The sequence below is a fragment of the Macadamia integrifolia genome, chromosome 9, assembly GCF_013358625.1.
Source record: "Macadamia integrifolia cultivar HAES 741 chromosome 9, SCU_Mint_v3, whole genome shotgun sequence".
In the NCBI taxonomy this organism is placed as follows: domain Eukaryota; kingdom Viridiplantae; phylum Streptophyta; class Magnoliopsida; order Proteales; family Proteaceae; genus Macadamia; species Macadamia integrifolia.
Window position 1 is genome coordinate 22479638 of NC_056565.1, and position 23476 is coordinate 22503113.

Here is a 23476-nt window from a genome sequence, read left to right on the forward strand (position 1 = left end):
AGATTAAAAGCCTAGTCAAGAATCATGGAGACTCGTCATGTATTAAAAAATGACAATATTGGGACCAAATCATACCGAATCATTTAAGACTCGTTTGTTTTGCCCGAGTCACAACAAAATGGCTGATTCTTGTCAAAAGTTTAAGTCGGCATTTCTGAATAATTTTGAACTAAAATATATAATAACGATGTTAAATATTCTATGATCAAAGTCTTCTATATTGAATCTAACGACTATTGAATGTATACATCTAAATTTTAATTAAAAAAACATGATTCATAACCATGACATCTCCAAGTCGGATCTTATCACTTTCATCAAAGAGACAATGAATGGTGAGCTTCATAAAAAATAAAAATAATATATAAAAAAATTGAAAAAAAAACACTTTTATTCTATCTTGTCTCATTTAATTTATTTATTAATTATTTATTTGGATTGCTTGAGAACGACTAGTATGGCAATAAGATGAGAAAATTTGACGTGACTTGTTCCGAACTAGGATTTAAAGAGGACAAGTCGAGTCACAAAACATGTTTTCCAACAACGGTAAAAAAAAAAAAAAAAATTCATGATTATAAATATGTCGGGTCTAAGCCCGGTTGTTTTATAAATAGGTAGTACACGGTGTAAGAGGGTAAACCTGATGAGCCTCCCGATTGGCCTGGCCCATTTACAAGTCCGACTCGGATAGACACATTTAGCATGACCATTTATATAGGTATTTTGATTTTTTGGGGATAGAATGGGTATATATTGATATCTTTATCAATTATTGACTGTGATTAAGTGTAATATTTTTTTTCAAAATTGTTGATGATTTAACAAAATAAATTAAAATATCTTAAATCTAAGAAAAGTAAAGACCGTTTAAGGTTTTATTGGTACATTATCCCATTTAAGATCCGATTAAAGGTTGGAATCTGATCAAGTTCGGCACGACACTGACTTATTTCTTAAATAAATAGATCATGGAATGACCAACCTACTCACATGAAAAGAAAAATGAAATCTTTGTAGATGCTTCCTTGTGGATGCGTAGGAACCGCACCTCTCTACCAGAAACCCTTTCGATTGGTGTGAGCCACTTCCACACAGTGATGTAATTCTTCCTTCCATAATTATTCCATCGTATCCGTAGGATATCCCTGCCTGGAATAAAGCTTATGATTTTCACAATTGGGGCCGGGGACGCCTTCGGTGTGCTGAACGATATATTTCAACATGATCACTATCTAGGGCTTGGGAATGTGATTTGTGAAGCGATAAGTAACTCACCACTATCTAGTGCTTCCTATAAATATCATTATTTTCTTTACTGCGAAACTTCTTTTAGTGCATAGAGTTTGCTAGGGTTTCTGCCTCTCTCTCCCATTCTCTCTCATCCCATCCGCTGCAATGGCCGTCTCGTTCTCCGATCTCCATACTGAAGCTGGTCTCAAATCCTTGGAGGAGTATCTCTCCGGGAAAACCTACATCTCTGGGTAATTTTTTGTGTTCTTAAATCATCAATTTCTGTTCTTGTGTCTCTTCTGTTCATAATGTTAAGTTGTTTTCCGCTAAAAATGGAGTATTTCTTTTGTGCGGTTCATCATAAAGATTGAATTTTGGATTGCAGTCTAAATGCGGATTCTATATCTTGTTTATTATGGTTTATTGTTGGATTTTCAGAGATCAACTCACTAAGGATGACATCAAGGTATATGCGGCTGTTTTAGGGAAGCCCGGGGATGAGTTCCCGAATGCTAGTCGGTGGTACGACTGTGTTTCGTCGCATTTAGCTGCAAGGTTTGTGTTTCTGGAAATGGATCTTAGTTTAAGTGAAGATTGGGTTATATTTTTTCCTTTTGCTTAACTGCTCTTAATTTTGATTTTGGTTCCTTTTCTTACAATTGGCTCACATATGCTGATCATTTTTTTGTTTTCCTCAATCTGATTTCTATTGGTAGAGGGCGTATTCAGTTAAATATCAGTAGCAGAAAAGTATAAAAAACTTGCAATTAGATACTTTTTTTGGCACACTTTCTGTAATTTTATGATCAGAGCTATCAGCGTGCAACTGTCTGGCAGATCTACCAATCTATTTTTTATGGAGTTATTATTATAATTTTTTTTTTTTTTTTTTATGGTTGGTATCCTTTGAAAAATTGAGTGCTTATTAATCTATTGCCATTACGTTCATCTTGATTGTTTTTCTGCCATAAATTTATTTATTTATTTATTTATTTATTTATTTATTTTTAATCTGGATAAATCCTTACGTGTAGATCACAGATTGCAATTTTGTTTGCATAGCAATTCAGTATTTTTTATTTGCACTCCTTCAATAAAATTAGAAGAATACCTGGCCTCCATAGTTACTGAAATTGTACATCATCTCTGGAAACATGGTGACATGTTGGATGTCATCTGTCCTTTGGTAAGCCAGAGGAGATGGTCCACTCAACCTCCCAAAATTTACATCAGCCATAAATTTCAACATATTTCTTGTTGTTCAGTTGCTTGTTTGTTGCAATAGTCATGGGTTACCACACGATATCTCAACCTCAGAAACATTGTACAGATACGAGTAGAAATCCATCTAATGTGTGAAGGGAATATACTCTTTACCCTTATGGGAAGGAAATCTATCCAACTTAATGAATCCACATGCCCGAGTAGAAGAGACTTTATTGTTGAACTCAATTTTGTTGGTCATAATGGCTGTCTTCAATCTCTGGAGAACTAGTATTAACTCTTACACTGAATTGGCTCAAATCTTTTTCTTGTTCTAAGTAAAAAGGTAATAGCTAACCGATGATAGAAGAGAAAACAACTATGTACTCAAGTCCTACTTAAAAAAAAAAAAGAACTTAGACTATTAAACAGACTCGAACTTTTATTAGTAGATAATAAATCAGCTAAGATGTCCAATGAGAACATTTGTGAGAGGTTTATTTTTTGGCCTTGCTGCTAGCTTAGTTGTGTGGCGCAAGGATTAAAGTATCGGTATCGGTTTCCGTGTCGGTCGGCCAAAATTAAGATACATATCGGAGGGTATCGTATCGGAGATACGCTAAAGATACACACATAAATGGATAGGAAACATTTTTTTAAACACTTTTGCATAAAGAATTTGTTAAAAAAAGCTATTGATAACATGTATTATGCATAAACACTAAATTGAGGGTATCGCACTAAGAATTCAAGGTTTGTAGTTGTCCCATAAATGTAAAATCCTTGTTCCCAACCTTGATTTTCACTTTAGTTAGAGAGAAATGTGGCTGGCAGTAACTTTGGAACAAAAACTCCTCAAAAAATCGTGTTTTTCTGAAAAATTATCCATCTTGGCCATTATATGATCATAGCGCACTGTATTGGTACATACCGATACCATAGTTGTCACGGCGTCAAATCGATCCAAGGCGGTGGAGGGGTGGCTAATCGATTTGGCGATGAATCGCCCGTTTTGGCATTGCCATGGCGGTCAAATCGCCCGTGTGTCATTTTTTATTTTTTCTATTTTCTAAAATTATTTAATATGCTATTTTTTTATTTTCCCTATTTTTTAAAGTTATTTAGCATGCTACAAGCCTAAAATATATACCCTATAACATATAAAACAAGCATTAAGTAACATCAAATAATCAAAAAAATCAACATAGCCATATCATGTCATAAAAAATCAACATAAATTATTGACTTATACAGTTATACATCAATTCATCACTCATCAAGTCATAAAAAATCAACATGCACATCACACAAAAGTAAAAAATAAAAGGCTAACCTGTGATTGAAGCTTGAAAGCAATGATTGGAAGTGAGTGAGCAACCTGAACAAAGTAAAAGGTATATATGTCAATATATCATATATGAATGACAGAATGAGAAATATATATTTGGAAACCAAAAAATAGAATCATTAGATCAAATGATGAGATAAGTGGCTAAAAACTTAACTAATCATCCAAGTTCAAAGTTTAAAGTTTAAACAATATATAAAATCCAAACACTCAAACAGTCAAACACAAATAACTTAATCATCATAATCATCCAACAAATCAACAGATGGCAGATTCCTTTGTTGTCCTTGTCCACTAGAAGCATTTGCATTTTCACCAAAGTTATCTATGACATCCAAGTCATCATTCACATCATCCTCTTCTTCCAAATCTTCTTCCCCATCTGATTCTGATGACTCCCCAACAGCCCTCCCTCTACCACGGCGTGTGTAGCACAAATTTCCTCTAGAGGTTGATGATTGAGCTCTCCTGGGTCGATTGGGCCCCTCCATTGTTGCCCCCATTGCTCTACCAGCAACGTCCCATGTGAGATCAGCATCGGGATGGACTACATCATCCACTTGCTCGTCAATCATCCACTCACTACTCCAATCCAGTTCATCAAGCACAAGTGGATCATAATTTCTGTTGAGGAGACGTCTTTCTTGAAACCTTTCTTCTAGGCGGCGATTGTATTGAACATAGACTAGATCATTCAAACGTTGATGTTCCAGCCTATTCCTCTTCTTGGTATGAATCTGAATTCATAAACAATAGAGAACAACAAAGTTATTGTTCCAAAAATAAAAAGTCTAAAATATGAAATAGAGACTTGAGACCCAGCTACTTACAAACTCAAATGTGCTCCAGTTGCGCTCGCAACCAGAAGAGGAGCAACAAAGCCCTAGAATACGTCTTGCAATCTTTGAAAGCTCAAAAGCATGACCTCCAAATGAACCCCACCAAGTAACTATAAAAAATAAATATATATAAAAATAGTTAGATTGATATTTAATATATCACACAAGCAAAACAACTAAACATTAAACAATGAACTCTACTTACTAGGACTCATGGTTGCCCGTGATCTAATTGCCATATCCGAGGCAAAACCACCTCGAGAATATCTATACAAAGTGGCTTGAGTATTTATCTTGTCTTGTAAAGCTGGTTCATGTATCATTCTTTCAATGACTTCATTAAATGCAAGCTGTAGAGAAGATATAATTTGGTAGCCACCATCATCACCTTCCTTATAAGAAAAAAATTTGCCAGGATTAAGAAATAGTGCTGCTCCATACAAAGGACGCCCCATCTGAATCTCTCAACGCCTATTAACAATATCCAACACTTTCTTGTATTGCCTTTCTTTATCTCCAAAATTTTCTTTTATTTTCTTTTTTGCCTCATCCATGGCAAATTGAACCTCAGGCATAGAAGGCCTCTCATCACCATCCACAATCCTCAAGACAGTAAGAAGTGGCTTTGAAGCTCTAAGACAATTTTCCACACCATTCCAAAATGCTACCGCAAACACCGTCTCAACCACTTTCTTCCCAGCTTCGGTCTTTGCCAAATTAGAACTAGTCCATTCTTTAGAAATAAACAAATGTCTCAAGTCATCTCTATGTTTTAACAAGCTTTGAAGTGTCAGAAATGCAGTTGCAAATCTAGTAGCTGCTGTCCTCACAAGATCCCTCCCATTTGTTCTAGCCCTCATTGCATCAAGAATGCGTGTGTGCCTGTAGATGAAGTTGGTTACTTTTTTTGCCTTACTTATCACAGTCCTATTAGCATTCAAGAATCCTATTTCCTCCAACATCAGGTCAATGCAATGCGCTGCACAAGGATTCCAATACAGCTTTGTCCTCTTCTGCATCAGCATTGTACCGACTAATTTATAAGCCGATGCATTATCTGACACAACTTGCACAACATTGTCCTCACCAATTTCTTGAACTTTGTTGTCAATCAATTCAAACAACTTCTCTGCAGTTTGAGATATACTAGATGCATCAACAGATTCCATGAAATAAGTCCCCTCTGGACAGTTAACGAGGAAATTAATTAAATGCCTTCCTCTTTTATCCGTCCACCCATCAGTCATTAGAGTGCACCCATACTGCTTCCAATACTCTTCATATTTATTCTTCATCTCTGCAGTTCTATCCTTTGCTGCCTTCAACAATGGCACTCTCACTTCATGATAACTTGGGGGCTTATATCCTGACCCGTACTGTGTAATAGATTCTACCATCACCTCAAACCTCCTTGACTTAATAGCATTGAATGGAATACCACACTGATAAACCCAGTCAACAATGTGATTATCAACTCTCTTTTTTTCTTCCGCTGATCTAAACCGGTTCTCTATAGTAGTCTGAGTACTACCTTTAAGATGCCTCTCAGCAACCACTTGCTCAGGAGTCCGTCTAACATGAGCATCCATGGGGCCCCTTACTTGTGGCTGAATGACTACTTTCTTTTTCTTAGCAAATGTCCCAGAGCTAGGAATAAGTCTAGAGGTTGTAGAAGAAGGAGTCCTACTAGACTGTCTTTGACCTTCAACTTCTATATCAACATCAGCACCAACACCAGCACCAACACCAGCACCAACATCAACATCAACATCATCATCATCCAAAATGTCTTGCATCTTTTCTTCTTATTGCGCATAAGAGCTGCATTCATCTCTGTAGCAATCGCTACAGTTGTCTTGGTACACTTAGCAACATCTCCATATCCACCCACCAAATGTTGCTTTAACCTTTTAATTCCACACTTGAGGTTTTTTCCACAAAGAGTGCATTTAACAAGGTTCTTGTCTGACAGGTCAGGCCAATACCCATACTTCCACCCAGGGTCATTTGATTTGGCCTTCCTGGTTGGGTCTTTAGATGGATCATATGCAACCGTGCTTATATTATCACCCCCACTACTACCAGGTCCACCAACAGTACCATCCATTATGAACTCCTATAGTCCTATCCTACAAGTTACAAAACAGAGTAACAAAGTATGTTAAGTGTTAACCAATAACATTAACATGATAACATAAAAAAAAAACAATCAAACACTCACAAATCCAACTTAATCATTTCACTTAACACAAATACACAACCAAGACCATTGTCAAGTTCTTATATTTTTTTTTTCCAGCAATCTAAAATATATGATTTCCCATCTTCAGATCAAGATCAAACTCTAGATAGTAGATAACTAGATATACAGATAAAGGGGAAAACATATTATAAACATTGAAGATTTGAAGTTACTAGTAGGTGGGGCCCTTACCTGGTTGTCGCTCTTGCTGCCGAAGGAGAAGATGTCGCAGGCGATATCGATTGTGGTTGTTGTCGTTCTTGCTGCCGGAGAAGGAGCAAAGAAGATGTCACTGTTGGTTGCTGCCGGAAAACCAGTCCGGCTGTTGGTTGCTGCCGGAGAAGGAGAAGAAGAATAGTTGCAGACTTGCAGTGGTGGCTGCCGGAGAAGGAGAAGGAGGAAAAGAGTTGCAGACTTGTAGTGGTGGCTGCCGGAGAAGGAGAAGGAGGAGAAGACTTGCACGGTGGCTGCCGGAGAAGGAGAAGGAGTAGAAGAGTTGCAGCGGTGGCTGCCGGAGAAGGAGAAGGAGGAGAAGAGTTGCAGCGGTGGCCGCCGGAGAAGGAGAAGGAGAAGGAGAAGGAGGAGAAGAGTTGCAGCGGTGGCTGCCGGAGAAGGAGAAGGAGAGAACAGTTACAGCGGTGGCTGCCGGAGAACGAGAAGGAGAAGAGAAGAACCAGCGGTGGCTGCCGGAGAAGGAGAAGAAGAAGGAGAGGAGCAGAAGACGCAACGGTGGCTGCCGGAGAAGGAGAAGAGAAGATTGTTGCAGCGGTCGAGGGTTTTTCGTCTCTTCGAACTCTCGAGCTTCGATCGAGGGTTTGTGGCTTTGTCTCTGGCGTTAATTGGAAATTTGAAATCGACCGAGGGTTTGGTCTCAACGGTGGCAGCGTATGGCCATATCATAATAGAAAATGTTAGTAAAAAAAAAAAAACCCAATTAAAATATAATAAATAAAATATTGTTAGTAAAAAAAAAAATCGACTGCCTAGGTACTAAAACGTGGTATGGCGTCGCCTAGCCGTCCAAGGCGACCGCCAAGTGTGAAAACATTAGTCGTTGTACTGCCATGCCTATAATTTACCGTCGGGACGCCAAGGCGCCGCCTAGGCGACGCCTTGACAACTATGACCGATACTCACTGATACGTACTGATCAATAAATATCGATACGTATCGATACTTACTGATACGTATAGATCGATACATACCGATACTCATCAAGACGTACCGATACATACCGAAACGTACATTTCACCTCGATTTTATATTTTTCATAGAGTCATATCGGTGCATATCGTATCGTATCGATGTGTATCGGTGATGTATTGATGCATATCAGTATGCATCGTAGGATATACATCGACACGAAAAGGATTTTAAAAATTCCATGTATCGTATCGGTGTGTATCATATCGGTATCGGAGATACTTTCAACCATGAAACTGTAGCGGCAAAAGTACCAACAAAAAAAGATATTAAACTCTAGGGACCTTCTAATCCCGCCGATAATGTTGTGTTTAAGATTCCCAAACCCTCAAAATTTTTAGGACCAAAACTGCATCCACTTAGGGTTTCTTAGTCTTTCAATTTCCATGTCATCATTTTGTTTCAGGTTGGTGCTTAAGTGGAAGTCATTGCCTATTTAATATTTCTTTGTTTATCTTTAACTCTAATTTTACCCCTCACTATTCTAATAGGAATTTTAGGCAATTCAAAAACTGAAAGAGTACAGGAAGCTTATATTTACCAATTTACCCACTTGGGGAGAGGGCGTAAAATTTGAATTATAAAAGCCAAATCAAAGGGGGAAAATGGTGAATTGATTTCACACGAGGCAATGAATAGGAATAATATGATGATGTGGTAACAAAATCTTGCATGGAGGACTTTTTGGACCCAAAATATTGAGTGGGTTGGAATATGTTTGAAAAAAAAAGGTCTAAAAGGTCTAAAAAACTTAAGAGCTTTACTTATTGGTACTTTTTCCCTGGGCCAGTTCTTGTTTCCTGTTCAGGCTGGCCCACCTTGATTATGCACTTGCACAAAAGCAAAAGTGAGTGCCTCAGTACTGATCTTCAAATACTTGGGTCTTAAGCCTGATCAACATCTTTGTCCAAAGATTTACTGAAAAAAATGAAAGAATTGGAATTGTATTTCTAATACTTTTGTTTTAGGACCCATGCAATGATGCAAACCTTTCTAATGTATTGGAGATATGATAAATCTTCCATGGATCATGAGACTATAAGTTTTACAACTACGAGGCCTGCTGCATAAAGCCATGTATGAATGTGGAAACTGTTTCACTGTTTGTAATTACATGTATAGCCCTGTTTCTTTTTGGTACATTCATCATTCTATAATTTCCCTCTTTTGATGCTATTTCTTCATTCTGTTATAGGTTCCCTGGCAAAGCTGCTGGAGTGAGAACAGGTGGATCTAAAGCTGCCCCAGCCGAGGAGCCTAAAAAGGTGTGTATAGGCATATCCACTAGATCATTTTGTCACTTATATAAAAGTAGATATAGCAGGTATTTGTGGAAGATAATGGTGGAATTCTGATGAATACACTTCTATATTGAGACATTTGCATACAAATACACACATGCTCATTCACACTCGAACACATCTTTCTGTTTCTGAGTTCTCATTCTCTTTTGGGAATCCTGCTTTAGATAGTTTTTGTGAAACTAAGAGTGGAAGCTTGAGATTTATGTTATGATCCTTGCACAAATATGCATTTATAGTCTTGCTCTGTCTTTTCATTTTGAATTTTTCTGTCTTGCTTGGGACATTTTCCCTCCTTTGTGTAGTTTCCCTCTGCACCTAATAAAACTTGTTCAACAAAATGGGTAATTTTTTTGGTGGTAATGGTAAGGGATAGGCACGCTGCCCACTTCAGGTAAGCTGGCCGGCGGCAGGCACATGGGAGGGAGACAATGGGAGCCAGGGGGAAAAAGTGGGTCTTTTCACTAGAAGGTAGGAGAGAGGCAGACACAGCAGCATGCCCAGCCTTTTCCCTTTTATTTGCATTCCTAATTATTTTGCAGTGTACCAAACGTGCACCTGTCTTGTGACTTATGCTTCCTATGTAGTCCCATGCAGTATGGAGAGAGTCTGGTATGTTGGCTCCTCTATTCTGTTGAATTCATGCAAGACTTCAGGTAGTAAAGTGACTGTGATCCAATGGGTCAGTCTTTAGTTAGAGGCTCCTGATCTAACCCACGTGTTGGTGCCTCCTAAACTACCTTGTAGACTGTAGTTGTATGCATAGTAAGGCCTGGAGGATACCTGCATCATTATCTTGATCTTCTGGAGAGCTCATATGGTATCAAGAATATTATTATGGTTTTATTGACATTGGAACTGGTAATTAGTGGCTCCCCTCCTAACCAAATGAATGAATTTTACAAGGAAGACTTTGTAATGACATATATATGGATACCTTACGAAAATTATTCATGTTAAATGTATGGATGTGAAAACTACTTGGACATGATTATGGTTCTAGAGTTTGGTTTGGCTTGGTTCTCTGGTTGTTCTGTGTGGCTGGGAAGTATCTTATCTTTTCAAATGAAACCATTCTCGAATTGCTAGGATGCTGCGGAGGGAGACGATGACGATGATTTGGATCTCTTTGGTGATGAGACAGAGGAGGACAAAAAGGCGGCAGAGGCGAGAGAGGCTGCTAAAACATCTACAAAGAAGAAAGAGAGTAAGTTTTCTTCATTATCACTTTGTATACAATAAAATTGATGCCTTGAAGTTTATTGACTTCTAGTTTCCAGTAAGGGGAGTAAACATGTGGTTTGTGACCTTGGAGTTGTTGGACATTCTTATCAGATCGTAACTTGATAGGTCTTTAAATCTGGATACTTTGTTTATCAGATCAGAACTTAATAGGGTCTCCAAAATGCCATCACAGGGCATTTCTAACTCATACACTGTGTTACTGTTTTTCTACATTTATTGGCATTTTATTCAATGAATCACAATTGTTAAGTTGTAAAAAGCAGTTCCTCTATCCCGCTTTTTTGAATCTTATGTTAGTTGTACAATATTACCTTATTAGGTGGGAAGTCTTCCGTTCTTCTGGATGTGAAACCTTGGGATGACGAGACTGACATGAAGAAACTAGAGGAAGCTGTGCGTAGTGTTGAGCAGGAAGGTCTTTTCTGGGGAGCATGTATGATTTATCTTAATCCCTATATTTTTATTGGTATTTATCTTGTGAACCATGAAGCGGGTGATTTAATTGCATTTGTTCTCTTGTATCAGCGAAACTGGTGCCTGTCGGATATGGGATAAAGAAACTTTCGATCATGATGACCATCATTGATGACCTTGTCTCAGTGGACAACCTCATTGAGGATTACCTCACAGCTGAGCCCATTAATGAGTACGTACAGAGCTGTGACATTGTTGCCTTCAACAAAATCTGAGGGGAAGTGAAGTGATTATTGTAATCCTAGGTTAGTTATTTTTGTTTGCTCTCAATTTAATTTTCTTGCTGTTTTAGGGATCTGTTGTGGTCAAAATACCTTTTTAAATTGATGAGTGTTATAGCCTACATAAACAGTAGTTTCGGCTTATTATCCAGTGGCAACTAGTAAATATTTCATCTCATTTAAGCCATTATTACTTGTTTATGAAGAATTCCTTTTCTTTCATGTTGGATTGATCGAAATTTGTTCTGTTACACTTCAAGATCTCTTGCTTACAGTTAACAAGTTTTAACCCAATAATTCTGGGTCTACCAAGAGGGAGGATGAGGGTGTTCCCCATACTTGGGGTTTATGGAATGCATTTTACAGTTATGGATAAGTCTATGGGAGCTGCTATATTGAAATTAGGTTTGAAATTTGACGCATCGACATGCGCTATGTGTCGGGTCTGTTTGGTCACTAAAATATATTCTATTTGGGATGGTGTTTCCTGCCTAGAGCTGAGTGGGGGAATAGCACATTCCCTCCCCCCTTCTCTCTTCTCTGGGCGGTGAGGCCATGTCCTGTGAGAAAGAAACTGAGCCCTAGTTTTCCCTAACCTATGACGATGGGAGAATCTTTCACTCATGGGTTTTCACTAAGATTGAATTCCTCTGTGGTTTTTCCAAAATCGAATCGAGCCTTTTACACTGAAATTGCTAAACTGTTTAGCAAATGGTTTGATTTTGATTTCAAGTTTAAGATCGATTAATTAAATGGTTGGTTTTAACCATTTAACCCGTTGGTTTCGAACTGAATTGATATTGTGAAAATCGAACTGTTTAAGCCGTTAAAATCGATCTGATTAACCCATATAACGATTAGCTGTCCAACGGTATTCTCAATAATTTACTCCTATTGTAGATATGTAGTTAAATCCTTATTTGTTCATGCCTCATTTAATTTGAAACAAGATTGAAGCACTTATTAACAAAAGCAAATTTTAGTAAGCATGTGAATAAACTAGCAAATTGATTGTTAACTGTTTAGAAACCGTATGAAATAAATCGTGATCAAAACCGTGAAACCGGCACCGTTTAAAAATCGTGGAATCAAAATCGTTTATTAAACGGTTGTGGTTTTAGAAAGTGCAATTGTTTAGTAAATGGTGCGGTTTTGGTTTCTGCCAAATAAATGTGAATCGAACCACACCATATACACCAAAATTGAACCGATTAACACCCATAGTGTATTCAATGGTCAGAAATGCTCAGGCACGGAGCACAACATGGTTGCACGTAGCCCAATGTGTTTATGGGCATTGGATGTGCACCAGATGCCCTGTTGTGCCATAGAGGATCTAAGTCTGTTCTCACTCTTGAATGGAACTCTTGGAATACTTGAGGAGATATATAGTGGAAGAGTAATAATAAATTCAAGAATGAAGCATGATAACTTCCCCTTTCATTATCACCTTGGCATCTAGAAAAATTCATCACTGGTTTTATCGCTATTTTTGTCAATTATATAGTCCTTTTAGGTGTCATTATGTCTAGTGAAGTATAATATTTCACTATTTATCATTTGGTAGCAAATGGGTTAGGTCATATGATAAAGGAGTGTCCAATCTCCATGTGATAGGGATCCAACATAAATCTTAATGGTCAAATTTTAGTTCAAAATAAGCTAGGAAAGTTGCTATATAACTTAGATTCAAATTTTGATAAATTATCAGAATTTCATCAAATAGAAAATACAAAATGGTATTTTTTGTGATTTTAGTTACTTCCTCCACCAGTCAAGCTGAAATTGTACTGATGAGATACTTACTTCGTCATTTTTCACATTGACTCACAAATGTTTACTTGTTCTTCTATTGCATTTCATCCTGTACATAGTAATGGAAAGAAATTAAGAAAAAAATATATAAATATATAGAGCTGGTCACATGCCTCTGAAAGACAAAAGGGGCATGTGAAATTATTTGTCCCACCCTCCGTGAAATGAACTTTTTCTTTTTATTATTAGGGTAATTTACAACGCCACCCCCTGGAGAATGCCAATATTAGAGGGACACCCCCTCTCTTTCACCAAATTGGACTTAGACCCCCTACCGTCAGTCAACGTTACATAATATACCAAGAATGCTGACATCAGCAGTTAATATTTTTTCTAAAGTCCATTTTGCCCTTCAAAATAATGGAGTACCAAAATTGCCCTTAATGGTTCTATTCCCAAGTCAGCCTCAATGAGTTGAGAAGAAGAACGGGTAGGCTTGCAGATCGGCGACTGCGAACACTCTTTCGACGACGGCGACGACGGCAACTACGGCAGTGAACCCCCTCCAGCGACTACGGCAGAAAAATGTCTAATTTATTAGTTTTTACTCATAAGGGTAAAAACGTCATTTCAAAGCATCATATAACGTTGACTGACGGTAGGGGGTCCGAGTCTAATTTGGTGAAAGAGAGGGGGTGTCCCTCTAATATTGGCATTCTCCAAGGGGTGGCGTTGTAAATTACCCTTATTATTATTGATGATGCTCTTATATTTGCTCTCACGGCAATTGTGCTGGTCCAAGGGCACGCAAGCAGGAGGAAAGCTTTTCACCACTACACCCACCATCTTAGGGTTTTTATTACTTTTCCCTTATAGTAGGGGTTGAAAATATTCCGCAAAGGATGCCTCTTGTGTTGTTGGAAGAGGAAATGTGGTGGTTTTTTAACAAACACACCAAAAGCGTGCCAACCGCAAGCATAGTAAATCCAGTGAAAATGCAACGTCTGTAGTAGAAGTCCTAGATGGAGCGTTGTGGGAAAACCAAGCTCTCCTACTCAACTTGACCTCACCCAAACCTGGTGACATGAATGGGTTGATAGTGACCAACGGGGTTGGTAGCATAGTGGTGAAAATGCCCTCAACCCATCACCGTTCGAGTCAGCTGGTTGTGGGTTCGAGTCTTGACATGCTTCACTATCGCCCATTGGTCCTGCAAAAGCATCGCTTGCTGTACGAGGGCTTGTCGTGGGGCTATGGTCACTACCATGGAGTTTCCTTTTCTATACCCAAAAAAAAAAAAAAAAGAATGGGTTGATAATGAATCAAGGCGAGTTTTTATGGACAATTTGACATTCCTTAAGATGTTAAATGAAAAATAAGGGAAAAAGAAACCAAAAAGATAGGGTGACCTTTACAACTAGACATATTGAGGGGCGTAATGACCACACCACCCCTCTTGAAAGGTAAAAATTTCTTTCCTTTCGATGCTTATATTAGTTCTCCTATTGGCCTGATCTTTCGGAAACTCTCTCCCAATAAGTAATTTATAATCTTTTTTTTTTTCCTTTTAAACATTATTTATTTATTTATTTTAAATGTAGGTAAATCCACCCCTGTTGTGGTTCCAAATTCTATTACAAGTCCTAATTTACTTGTTCATGATGCTTTTTCATTTGGTGGTGTTTGATCTGGTTTAAATCTCCCTACAGATCTCTACAATCTGATTGATATGATTTGGGTAATATATTTTGGAGAATGAAAATGTTATTTTCTAATATGTTCCAAGTCTATAGGACAACATATAAGCAAATTTAAGTGCCATGGATAGAAGGTTGTATGACTAGGAAAGCTCAGGTGGATAATCTAAACAGGAGCTGGGTATATTCCACTTTGCAACTAAGGTGTATGGTTATTATTTGGCAGAGTTTGTGGTGCAAAGTGATAAAAATAGTACAACCCATAAAACTCTGCATTTGTCAATGTTTTAATGTGGGATGAAAGGCTTCTCAAATACGGTAGGTGAGCTAAGGGTTTCTTCCTATTTCTTTGATTTTTTTGATAGGAGGTTGATCCCAGAGGTAAAACCCCCAGCTCAGATTATTTTCAAACTAAATTTTTTTTTATGGTAGTTTTAATAAGTTTCTTATTATTGTTTTGGAAAAAATGAACTCTCTCTGGAACCATGGTTCTAAAAAAGAACGGAAACGGTCAGTATTGGCCAGATTGGAATGGTATCAGCCTTGACTCATGCCCGATCCCGTTCCATATGTATTGTTCTAGGTTAAAAGTGTACTAAAAACTGATTTTCTTTTAAAGTAGTGGTAAATCTATCCAATACAGTCTGATCTAGTCTGTTTCGAAATGATATCGACCTTGACCATTCCCATGTTTTAGAACCTTGTCTGGGAGCATGGCATTAGCTAGTGCTCTTAATCCTATAGTCCTATGTGTTTATCTCTCTCCTCTCTATGTGAAAAGATGTTTTCGCTCCATGTATCGGGATGAGAGAGATAGACACTAGAAGCGCTCTACCTCCCAAGAAAGGTTCTCTTCTCTTTTGTTTTTGTGATTGCCTCTCTTCTCCTTTTAAATCGTTCAAATGGCAATATGTGGGACAAATGTCAACATCAAACCGTGAGTGCACCCACATATAGATGATTTGAACTCGAAAAAGTTGTTGGCTTCAATGTAACTAAAAGGGTTAGACTTCTCATAAATTTTGTTAAATTAAATATAGAGGTAATCCATTGATGCGTGAGACAGTTCAGAATTTCAGATATAAATGTTGTAGAGATTAGAGACTAGAGCTCTAATGATGGCTTGCAATATTATAAGGGAAATTTATAGCGCCACCCCCTAAAGAATGCCACTATTATAAGAACACTCCATTTGTTTCACCAAATTAAACTCAGATCATTTACCCTCATTTTCCTATATGGGGAAGCACACACAAAAGCATAAATATTGGAGCGGTTATTCTTTGCAGTGAGTGTGGTAGTGCGGTGAGCATCGGATGACCGAGAGCATCCAGGCACACGCCTCGTGGTCGTCTCGATCATTTGATGCTCACCGCACCGCCGCACTCATTGCAGAGGATGTTTTCACTAAATATTGGCCATCATATTCGCATTTCATTGTTACCCAAAAAAAATATTCGCATTTCATGGGATCGACACAGTCATTTTACCCCCTTTATGTCTGGATGCAACTGGTACACTCACCCCATAGATTTAAAAAGAGCCCTAACAAGATCTATATAAAATCATGAAGATCTCCATGAAAGGAAAAAAATCAAACCAAACCTCCTTAAATAGTAACTAAAATATACCTACGACTTTTCTGAAACCTAGATAATCTCAAACGCCCCAACGTGTCCAACATGCACCTAACGGTTGACAACACTAGGCATGCACCCCAAAACATTGAATTTGCATTGGGCCCACTAGAAAGGATCCAGTAAACATTGAATTTGCATTGGGCCCACTAGAAAGGATCCAGTGCCCTTTTTTATCACATGCAGCCACCCTAGTCAATTATCATTTTTCTTGACACTATACAGCCCCCCCAACCCCCCCCCCCCACCCACCCACCCAAACCCACCCACCCACCCCTCCGCCTCCCCTCCCCCCCCCTCCCCCTCTTTCTGGAGGCCTTAAAATACCATTTTAGTCTTAGCTTCTTATGGTATGAGAAACCAGCCTCTTATAACTTGACCTTGTACTGTACAAACTCCGTAAACATACATGTCCCCCTCCCCCTCCCCTTCCCCTCTTTCTGGAGGCCTTAACATACCATTTTAGTCTTAGCTTCTTATGGTATGAGAAACCAGCCTCTTATAACTTGACCCTGTGCTGTACAAACTCCGTATACATACATGTATACAAACACTACTATAGCGTCACAGAAATACAAAATCCTAAGAAGTTGATATGCAATTAATTTTTTTTTATTTTTGGTAAGAGTTGATATGCAATTAATGCATTAATTCTCAAAAACAATTGGCGCTAGCTCCTTACTCTGATCCAAACGTTTCAAGTTCTCTATATAAAGACGTTACCACTGATCTCCATACAAATTTTAGCAAACCCTACTGATAGCCATGAAGCCCATCATTTGTTATTCATTCTTGTCCTTGTTTAATTTTTTGTTCAATGAGAATTCAAGCTCAAGAGTTGTCACTGTTACCCTCTTCTCCATCACTTTGTTGTTCATCACCTCTTTTCTTTTCTTTTTCATGTTTAAAACAGAAAACCCTGATCAGTTTCAGCTCCCTACATCGGTCAGTGTACAATGGCTAGGTGATGAAGATCAAGTTCTTATTTCAGAGGATGATGGTAGGTCTCAAGAATCATAAAGAGTTACTGACGATGATGATGATGATGATGGTGCCTATATTTGTCTTTACTCTGACTGGGGAGTTCACCAAGAACAAATAATTTTATTTATTTATTTATTATTAATTTTTTTTTTTTTTTTTTTTTTAATACTTTTGATAGAATATGAAAGAAAGAAATGTAATCTTCCTTCCTCACTTGAGAGAAGTTCTTTCATATATAATGATTCAGACAAAGCCTGAATTAATCTTTATGTACCCAACATAAGGTTTGAGGTTTAAGATGGATGATTTATATATATATAAAAAAAGAATGTTGTCTAACAACATGATTATCATCCCGTCTCCCATGAAAAAAAAAAATTTCATCCATGTTATGCCTCTACATAAGCTCTTATTGGCCCCTATGCTGATAAATGTGCCACATGACTAAGCGGGAATCACCTTGGGCTAGGCTTGGTTTTATGGCCTACTTCGAAGGGGCTTCTTCTTCTTCTTCCTCTTCTTTCCCATATTACATGTAGGTGTAAGAAGAAAATCATATTTTTGGGAAGAATGACCTGAATTTGCTTGATGGAAAAGAGCATTTGTAAGATTGGAGCAGACAATTGTATTTCTATCGCCACACTATGGTTGCAATACAAAAATCCTATGCGAGGAGATAGTGAGCGGCAATGAGGATCCAACGATTGGGGTGCATGCCAGGGCCCTCCAAGTTGTTGGATCCTCACTGTCACTCACCGCTTACCATAGAAGTTTTGAGTCGATGGTCGTAAAGGAAATTGAAGGGAAGGGAAATTTTTAAACCTAGTATAGAAACTTTTGTAATAGTTACCCAAAATGGTTATGCCAGTAACTCCAAATCATTTCATATTTGATTATTAAATTTTAATTCTTTCTCCATCTAAAATCCCCTGAATTGGAAAATTAGATAAAAAATTACATTTAGAAAGTAACATTACTAAATATGATAAGAAATTTAAGTAATTTATACGATAATGTTAGGTTTAGACTACAAAAGTGTTTGTTTTTGTTTTTGTTTTTGTTTTTGTTTTTTTTTTTTTTCCAGTTCTCATTCCCTTCCATTCAATATTCCCCTATAACTAAATAGAGGCTACTTTCCATTTAATTTATCGACGATAACATTGACATCCTTGCTCAAAGTTGAACTATGTCTATAGTTGAGAATGATCCCAAAAAATGGGACTCAATGGTAACATGACCTGGACCATTGAGTTGCTTGTTCAACACAATGTTTTATTTTGTCCTAATTGATCTTGATTTGACTTTGGAATTACATTGATTGTTCTTCAATTCGAATTATATCAATTGAACTATGATAATCAAATACCTTTGTCCATAAATTTGCACATTTGTTTATAAAAAATAAAAAACAGCACATTTGATTCTATCCATAAATCTGTTTTCTTATCTATGAGTTGGTCCTAAACAATTGAGTTGCTTGTTCGACTCAATGCTTTATTTTTGCATTGTTGCAACAAAAAATCGTCCTAGGCTTCCGTATATCCTACACAAGAGAACAAACATAAGAGAAACGCAAGAGCATGAGAGTCGGGCTGCTCCGGCGGGGGACTCTCCGATGCCTAAGTCAGATCTCTCTACAAATACTAATTCCAAGCAGAATGGAAAGTTTCGATCCCTTTGAAAGGGGCTTACCTGGGGTATATATAGTTGGAGCGAGGCAGTCATGGAAAGTCCCAACTTGGGAAGTGTTTTAGTGCTGGTAGGAGTCCAAACGTAGTAAGAGTTTGAGTTATATTTGGAGAGTGTATAATATCCCGATATGACAATTACGAGTCCTTTTAGGGACTATTAGGAATCCTTCTAGTTGACCTATCCTGTTTAGGAAATATATGGTCCTTGCCTTGGAGGTTGCGTATTTGATTAGGAGTTGGTCTCCTCGTGGTGATTGAATTTTCTTCTCCACCTAGGATTCTTCGAGCACCCACGAGTACCTCGGTGGTTCGGCTACTGACCTACGGACGTGGACTTAGCGGTAGCCAGTCCTGGTTCAACTTCTTAACATCTAAGTCTGGTTCAGAGGTTCAATCCTGGACTGCCTCACCCAAGCCCGGTTCCACGTGTCATGCTAGTACTAGCGATTTTATTTTGAGCAACAATAACAACGACAACAAACAATCATAACCTTATCTCAATTTAATGGGTTGGCTACATGGATCCAATATGTATCAAAGTAAAAGAAAAGCAAAATTAAAGAAGTGCACATGGAACTAAAAGCCGATACTTAGCAGTAAAATAGACAGTATCCTAGGAACATCCCCTATAAGGGATCGGCTACGTGGGCCTTTGTCCTTCACAACTGTCTATCTACGATCATACTAAAATCCAACCCTACCATTTGCATATCTTTCCTAACCACTTGGTTAATAGTCACTTTAGGTTTGCCCTTACTTCTTCTGGTCCTCTCTACATGAATCTAGTTCCAAAGGTCTCCATTGGGCATGGTCATACCATCTCAACCGGCTCTCGCAGAGCTTGTTCTGAATCGAAACGACCCCCACTTTGTTTCTAATACAATCATTCCTTACTTTATTCCTCCTGGTCTTGCCACACATTCCACGTAACATCCACATCTCTGTTGCCCCTAATTTATTCAAATTACTCTTGTTAACTGCCTAACACTCTACCCCATGACTTATGACCATTCGTATTGTTGTCTTGTAGAATTTTTTCTTGACTTTAACATGCATACATTTATCACATAACACTCTCAACGCACTCCTCCACTTCATCCACCCAACTTTAATTATGTGGGACACATCATTTTCTATATCCTCCATCCAACTTTGAGATAACATGCTTATTTGTAAAAGGATGTTGTGCCCCCATCTCCACTTCCCCGTGAATCTGGGTGTACGCAACCGGATAAAGTTCTCTTGCCCTTTTAATCAATTTTAATTGATTCTGGACCAATCCCAAGGCCCGATCAATTCCAATTGAATGAAATTGATTTGGATCTTGATTCCAAGGTTTTAAAACCCTGGGTATAACTTTGTTTGAAAATTCCATGGAAGAAGGGAATTTTGTGAAGGAAAACTAGTTTTTCCATAGGGCAAGCTGGCAGATTGGTTTCTATTTCAACAATCATTAGAATGGTACTTGAATATTTTATATAAGTCTAAAGGGAAAAAGAGCATTACGTCCTATTAATCCTATGCTCACATACATAGGAAAGTGGAATTAGACTGCGAAAGGAAGTCCATGCCTCAATCCACTTCCCCATGTGTGTGTAGGTATAGGGTACACTAAGAGATAACGTTCTTTAACCTCTAATCTAAAATTTGATCTCTGATTAGATGATGTGAAAAACATTTTAATAAATTTTAGTTTATGAAACAATATCATGGAGTAGAAATGGATTCACTTCAAATGAATTTTAGTTGCGTTTTTAATTAGTCTTCCATTTCCTCATGGTTGGAAATGGAGATCCAAAAGTGTTAGGGAAAATGCTAAGAGCGGTACTACAACTTAAACAATGGCATCGGAATGACCCACATTCTTGCATAAAATCCAAATTGCAGTGCTCTGTTAAATCCTTGTGGCCCTCGTTCGGGGAGACCTACACCCTTACCTGAGACCATACTAGAGTACCCCACCCCTCAACCCATATCCTCAATATCGCTAGGTCCAACTTTGATACCACATCACGATTCAGTCCACTCAAATCGAAAAAAAATACACCTATTAGTGAAAGGAAACCTTCCCATTTATAAACCCAAGACCTTCTCCAAAGTTGACCAGAGTTGGTTTGGAGAGCAGAGAGTTTGAGTTCTTGACAATATCCTCTTATGGATCACTACCCTTTTCCTTTTTTGTTGAACCATATGGACCACCTCTACATGATACAATTAAGTGGACCAAATGTGGTTCATGAATTACTATAGATCTCCCATTTTATAATCAATACTACCCTATCCTTATGATTTTCTTCCGATTTGAACCAATTTTTCCTCAAAATTGAAGAAAAAGCAGAACGAACCATAATTGGTGCCTTTTCCAGTTCGTCTTACGGCCCGGTCCTACACTCTTACCACATGAGGTTTTGTATACCATTCTTTCCGTCTGTCATAGCAAGACTTTTGGTCTATGGTCTTCTTCAGATTCCAGAAACGTCATATATGGGCAGTGACTAAAATAATTCCTATGCGTACTACGCACTACACAAAGTTGTCTTCGGTAAAGACCGACACATTCCTTATATCATTTGTGTCCTCATCCTTTTTTCTTATCCAAACCCTTGGTTTCGAGGGTTTCGATGTCATCCCATTCTCTCTTGCTCGCTCTGTAGGTCTCGGCATCTTGCCATGGAAGCATCTCGATCTCTGAATTTTCATCTTCCAAGGTTCGTCTCTCTGCTCTTTCTATGTAATTCCGTTTTGTTTCAATGAGTTCACTGTAAATATGTAACCTTTTCGATTCCTTTTCAATTTTTATAGTTTTATGACCTTTATAAACAGATTTATGGTTCTTGCATGTTTGTTTTGATCATTTGAACTTCATCCTTCTGTGCATCAATTGCTTGATTTGAGTCGGGAATGCCATTACAGCCGCTTTTTTCCTTGATCTGATTACTTGGATTTGTTTATTTTAGCTTTCGGTTGGGGATTTGATTTGGTTCTCCTTTTCGGGCTGTAGAAAATCGATGTTGTTTTCATACACTGTAGACAATTCGTTTTCTGTTGTATTTGTGTGATTTAATTCGTTGTTCTTATTTATTGCCAATCGGATAGCTTTCAATTTCATGAGATCGTTTCAGGCTCTTCACTAGATTTCAATCTTAGTGAGATTGTTTACTTTACCTGTTTCATATGTTTTAAGTTTAATTATTTTTGTTTCTTTTTTTTGTTCTATTTATTGAATTGGTAGCTTTTGAGCGGATTTGCAAGAAAAGTAAGGAATTGGGAGCATTAATTTGGGGTTTTGTTTAAGAGATCCGAGTGGAGTGAGAGGGGAAAGATGTCAAGCAATGGGAATACACATTGGTGCCACAGATGCGGGCGGCCTGTGCGAGTCCGAGGACGAGATGCTACTTGCCCTTACTGTGAAGGTGGCTTTGTGCAAGAGCTTGATGGGATGGATGGGGTTGGGCCTTTTGATTTCCTTGGAGGACTGGATTCTGATGACGATCATGACCACAGATTTGGGATAATGGAGGCTTTCTCTGCTCTGATGAGGCAGCGAATGGGTAGGAGAAACCGCGACTTTGACCTTAGAGGAAGGTCTGGCATTGGTCCAGATAATGGTCTGGCAGGGTTTGGCGCTGGTTATGGTGCTGGTCCTTGGCTGATATTCCGTGGCCAAGTTCCTGTCAGGATGTCTGAAAATGGTGGCATTGAAGTGCTTTTCAATGGGGGTCCAGGAGTTGGTTTGAGGCGAGCTAATGTTGGTGATTACTTTCTTGGCCCGGGACTGGATGAACTGATAGAACAGCTCACTCGGAATGATAGGAATGGACCGCCACCGGCAGCTCGGTCTTCAATTGATGCCATGCCGACAGTAAAGATCACACAGAGGCATCTGCGTACTGATTCTCACTGCCCTGTTTGTAAAGAAAGATTTGAGTTGGGCTCTGAAGCACGGCAGATGCCATGTAATCACATGTACCACTCAGATTGCATTGTCCCATGGTTGGTTCAGCACAATTCCTGCCCTGTCTGCCGCCATGAATTGCCACCACAAGGATCCAGTGGTTCTGGGGCTAGCAACAGAAGTAGCACTAGTAGTGGTATCTCCAGCGGAAGGGAGGGTAGTGGGGATAATCAGGGAAGGCGTAACCCATTCTCCTACTTGTGGCCTTTCCGCTCATCAAACTCCAACTCCAACTCCAACTCCAACTCCAACTCCAACACCAACTCAAACACAAACGCAAACACAAACTCGAACTTGAACTCACACCGTACCGAATCAAGTGGAAGCAGTTCAGCAGCCGTTCGTGAAGATAATCACCAGATGAGTTACTCTGGGTGGCCTTTTGATTATTAGGCTCGTTGTATTTTAGAGTTTCGTGTGCTTTACTTTGGTTGTTGTGCAGTCATAA

The 23476-nt window shown here is 38.5% G+C and overlaps 2 protein-coding genes across 2 annotated transcripts; both read left to right on the forward strand.

Moving 5' to 3' along the window:
- The first annotated feature begins 1157 nt into the window (after positions 1-1157).
- On the forward strand, positions 1158-11531 carry LOC122089449 (elongation factor 1-beta 2-like). The gene is made up of 6 exons (XM_042659199.1): positions 1158-1484; positions 1672-1788; positions 9264-9333; positions 10459-10576; positions 10934-11047; positions 11140-11531. Exons 1-6 carry the CDS (start codon positions 1399-1401, stop codon positions 11301-11303), a joined length of 669 nt encoding a protein of 222 aa, XP_042515133.1. The 5' UTR covers positions 1158-1398; the 3' UTR covers positions 11304-11531.
- A 10092-nt stretch (positions 11532-21623) lies between these two features.
- Positions 21624-23473, forward strand: LOC122088046 (probable E3 ubiquitin-protein ligase RHC1A). Its single transcript, XM_042657182.1, has 2 exons — positions 21624-21781; positions 22306-23473. Exon 2 carries the CDS (start codon positions 22396-22398, stop codon positions 23419-23421), a length of 1026 nt encoding a protein of 341 aa, XP_042513116.1. The 5' UTR covers positions 21624-21781; positions 22306-22395; the 3' UTR covers positions 23422-23473.
- The last annotated feature ends 3 nt before the right edge of the window (positions 23474-23476 follow it).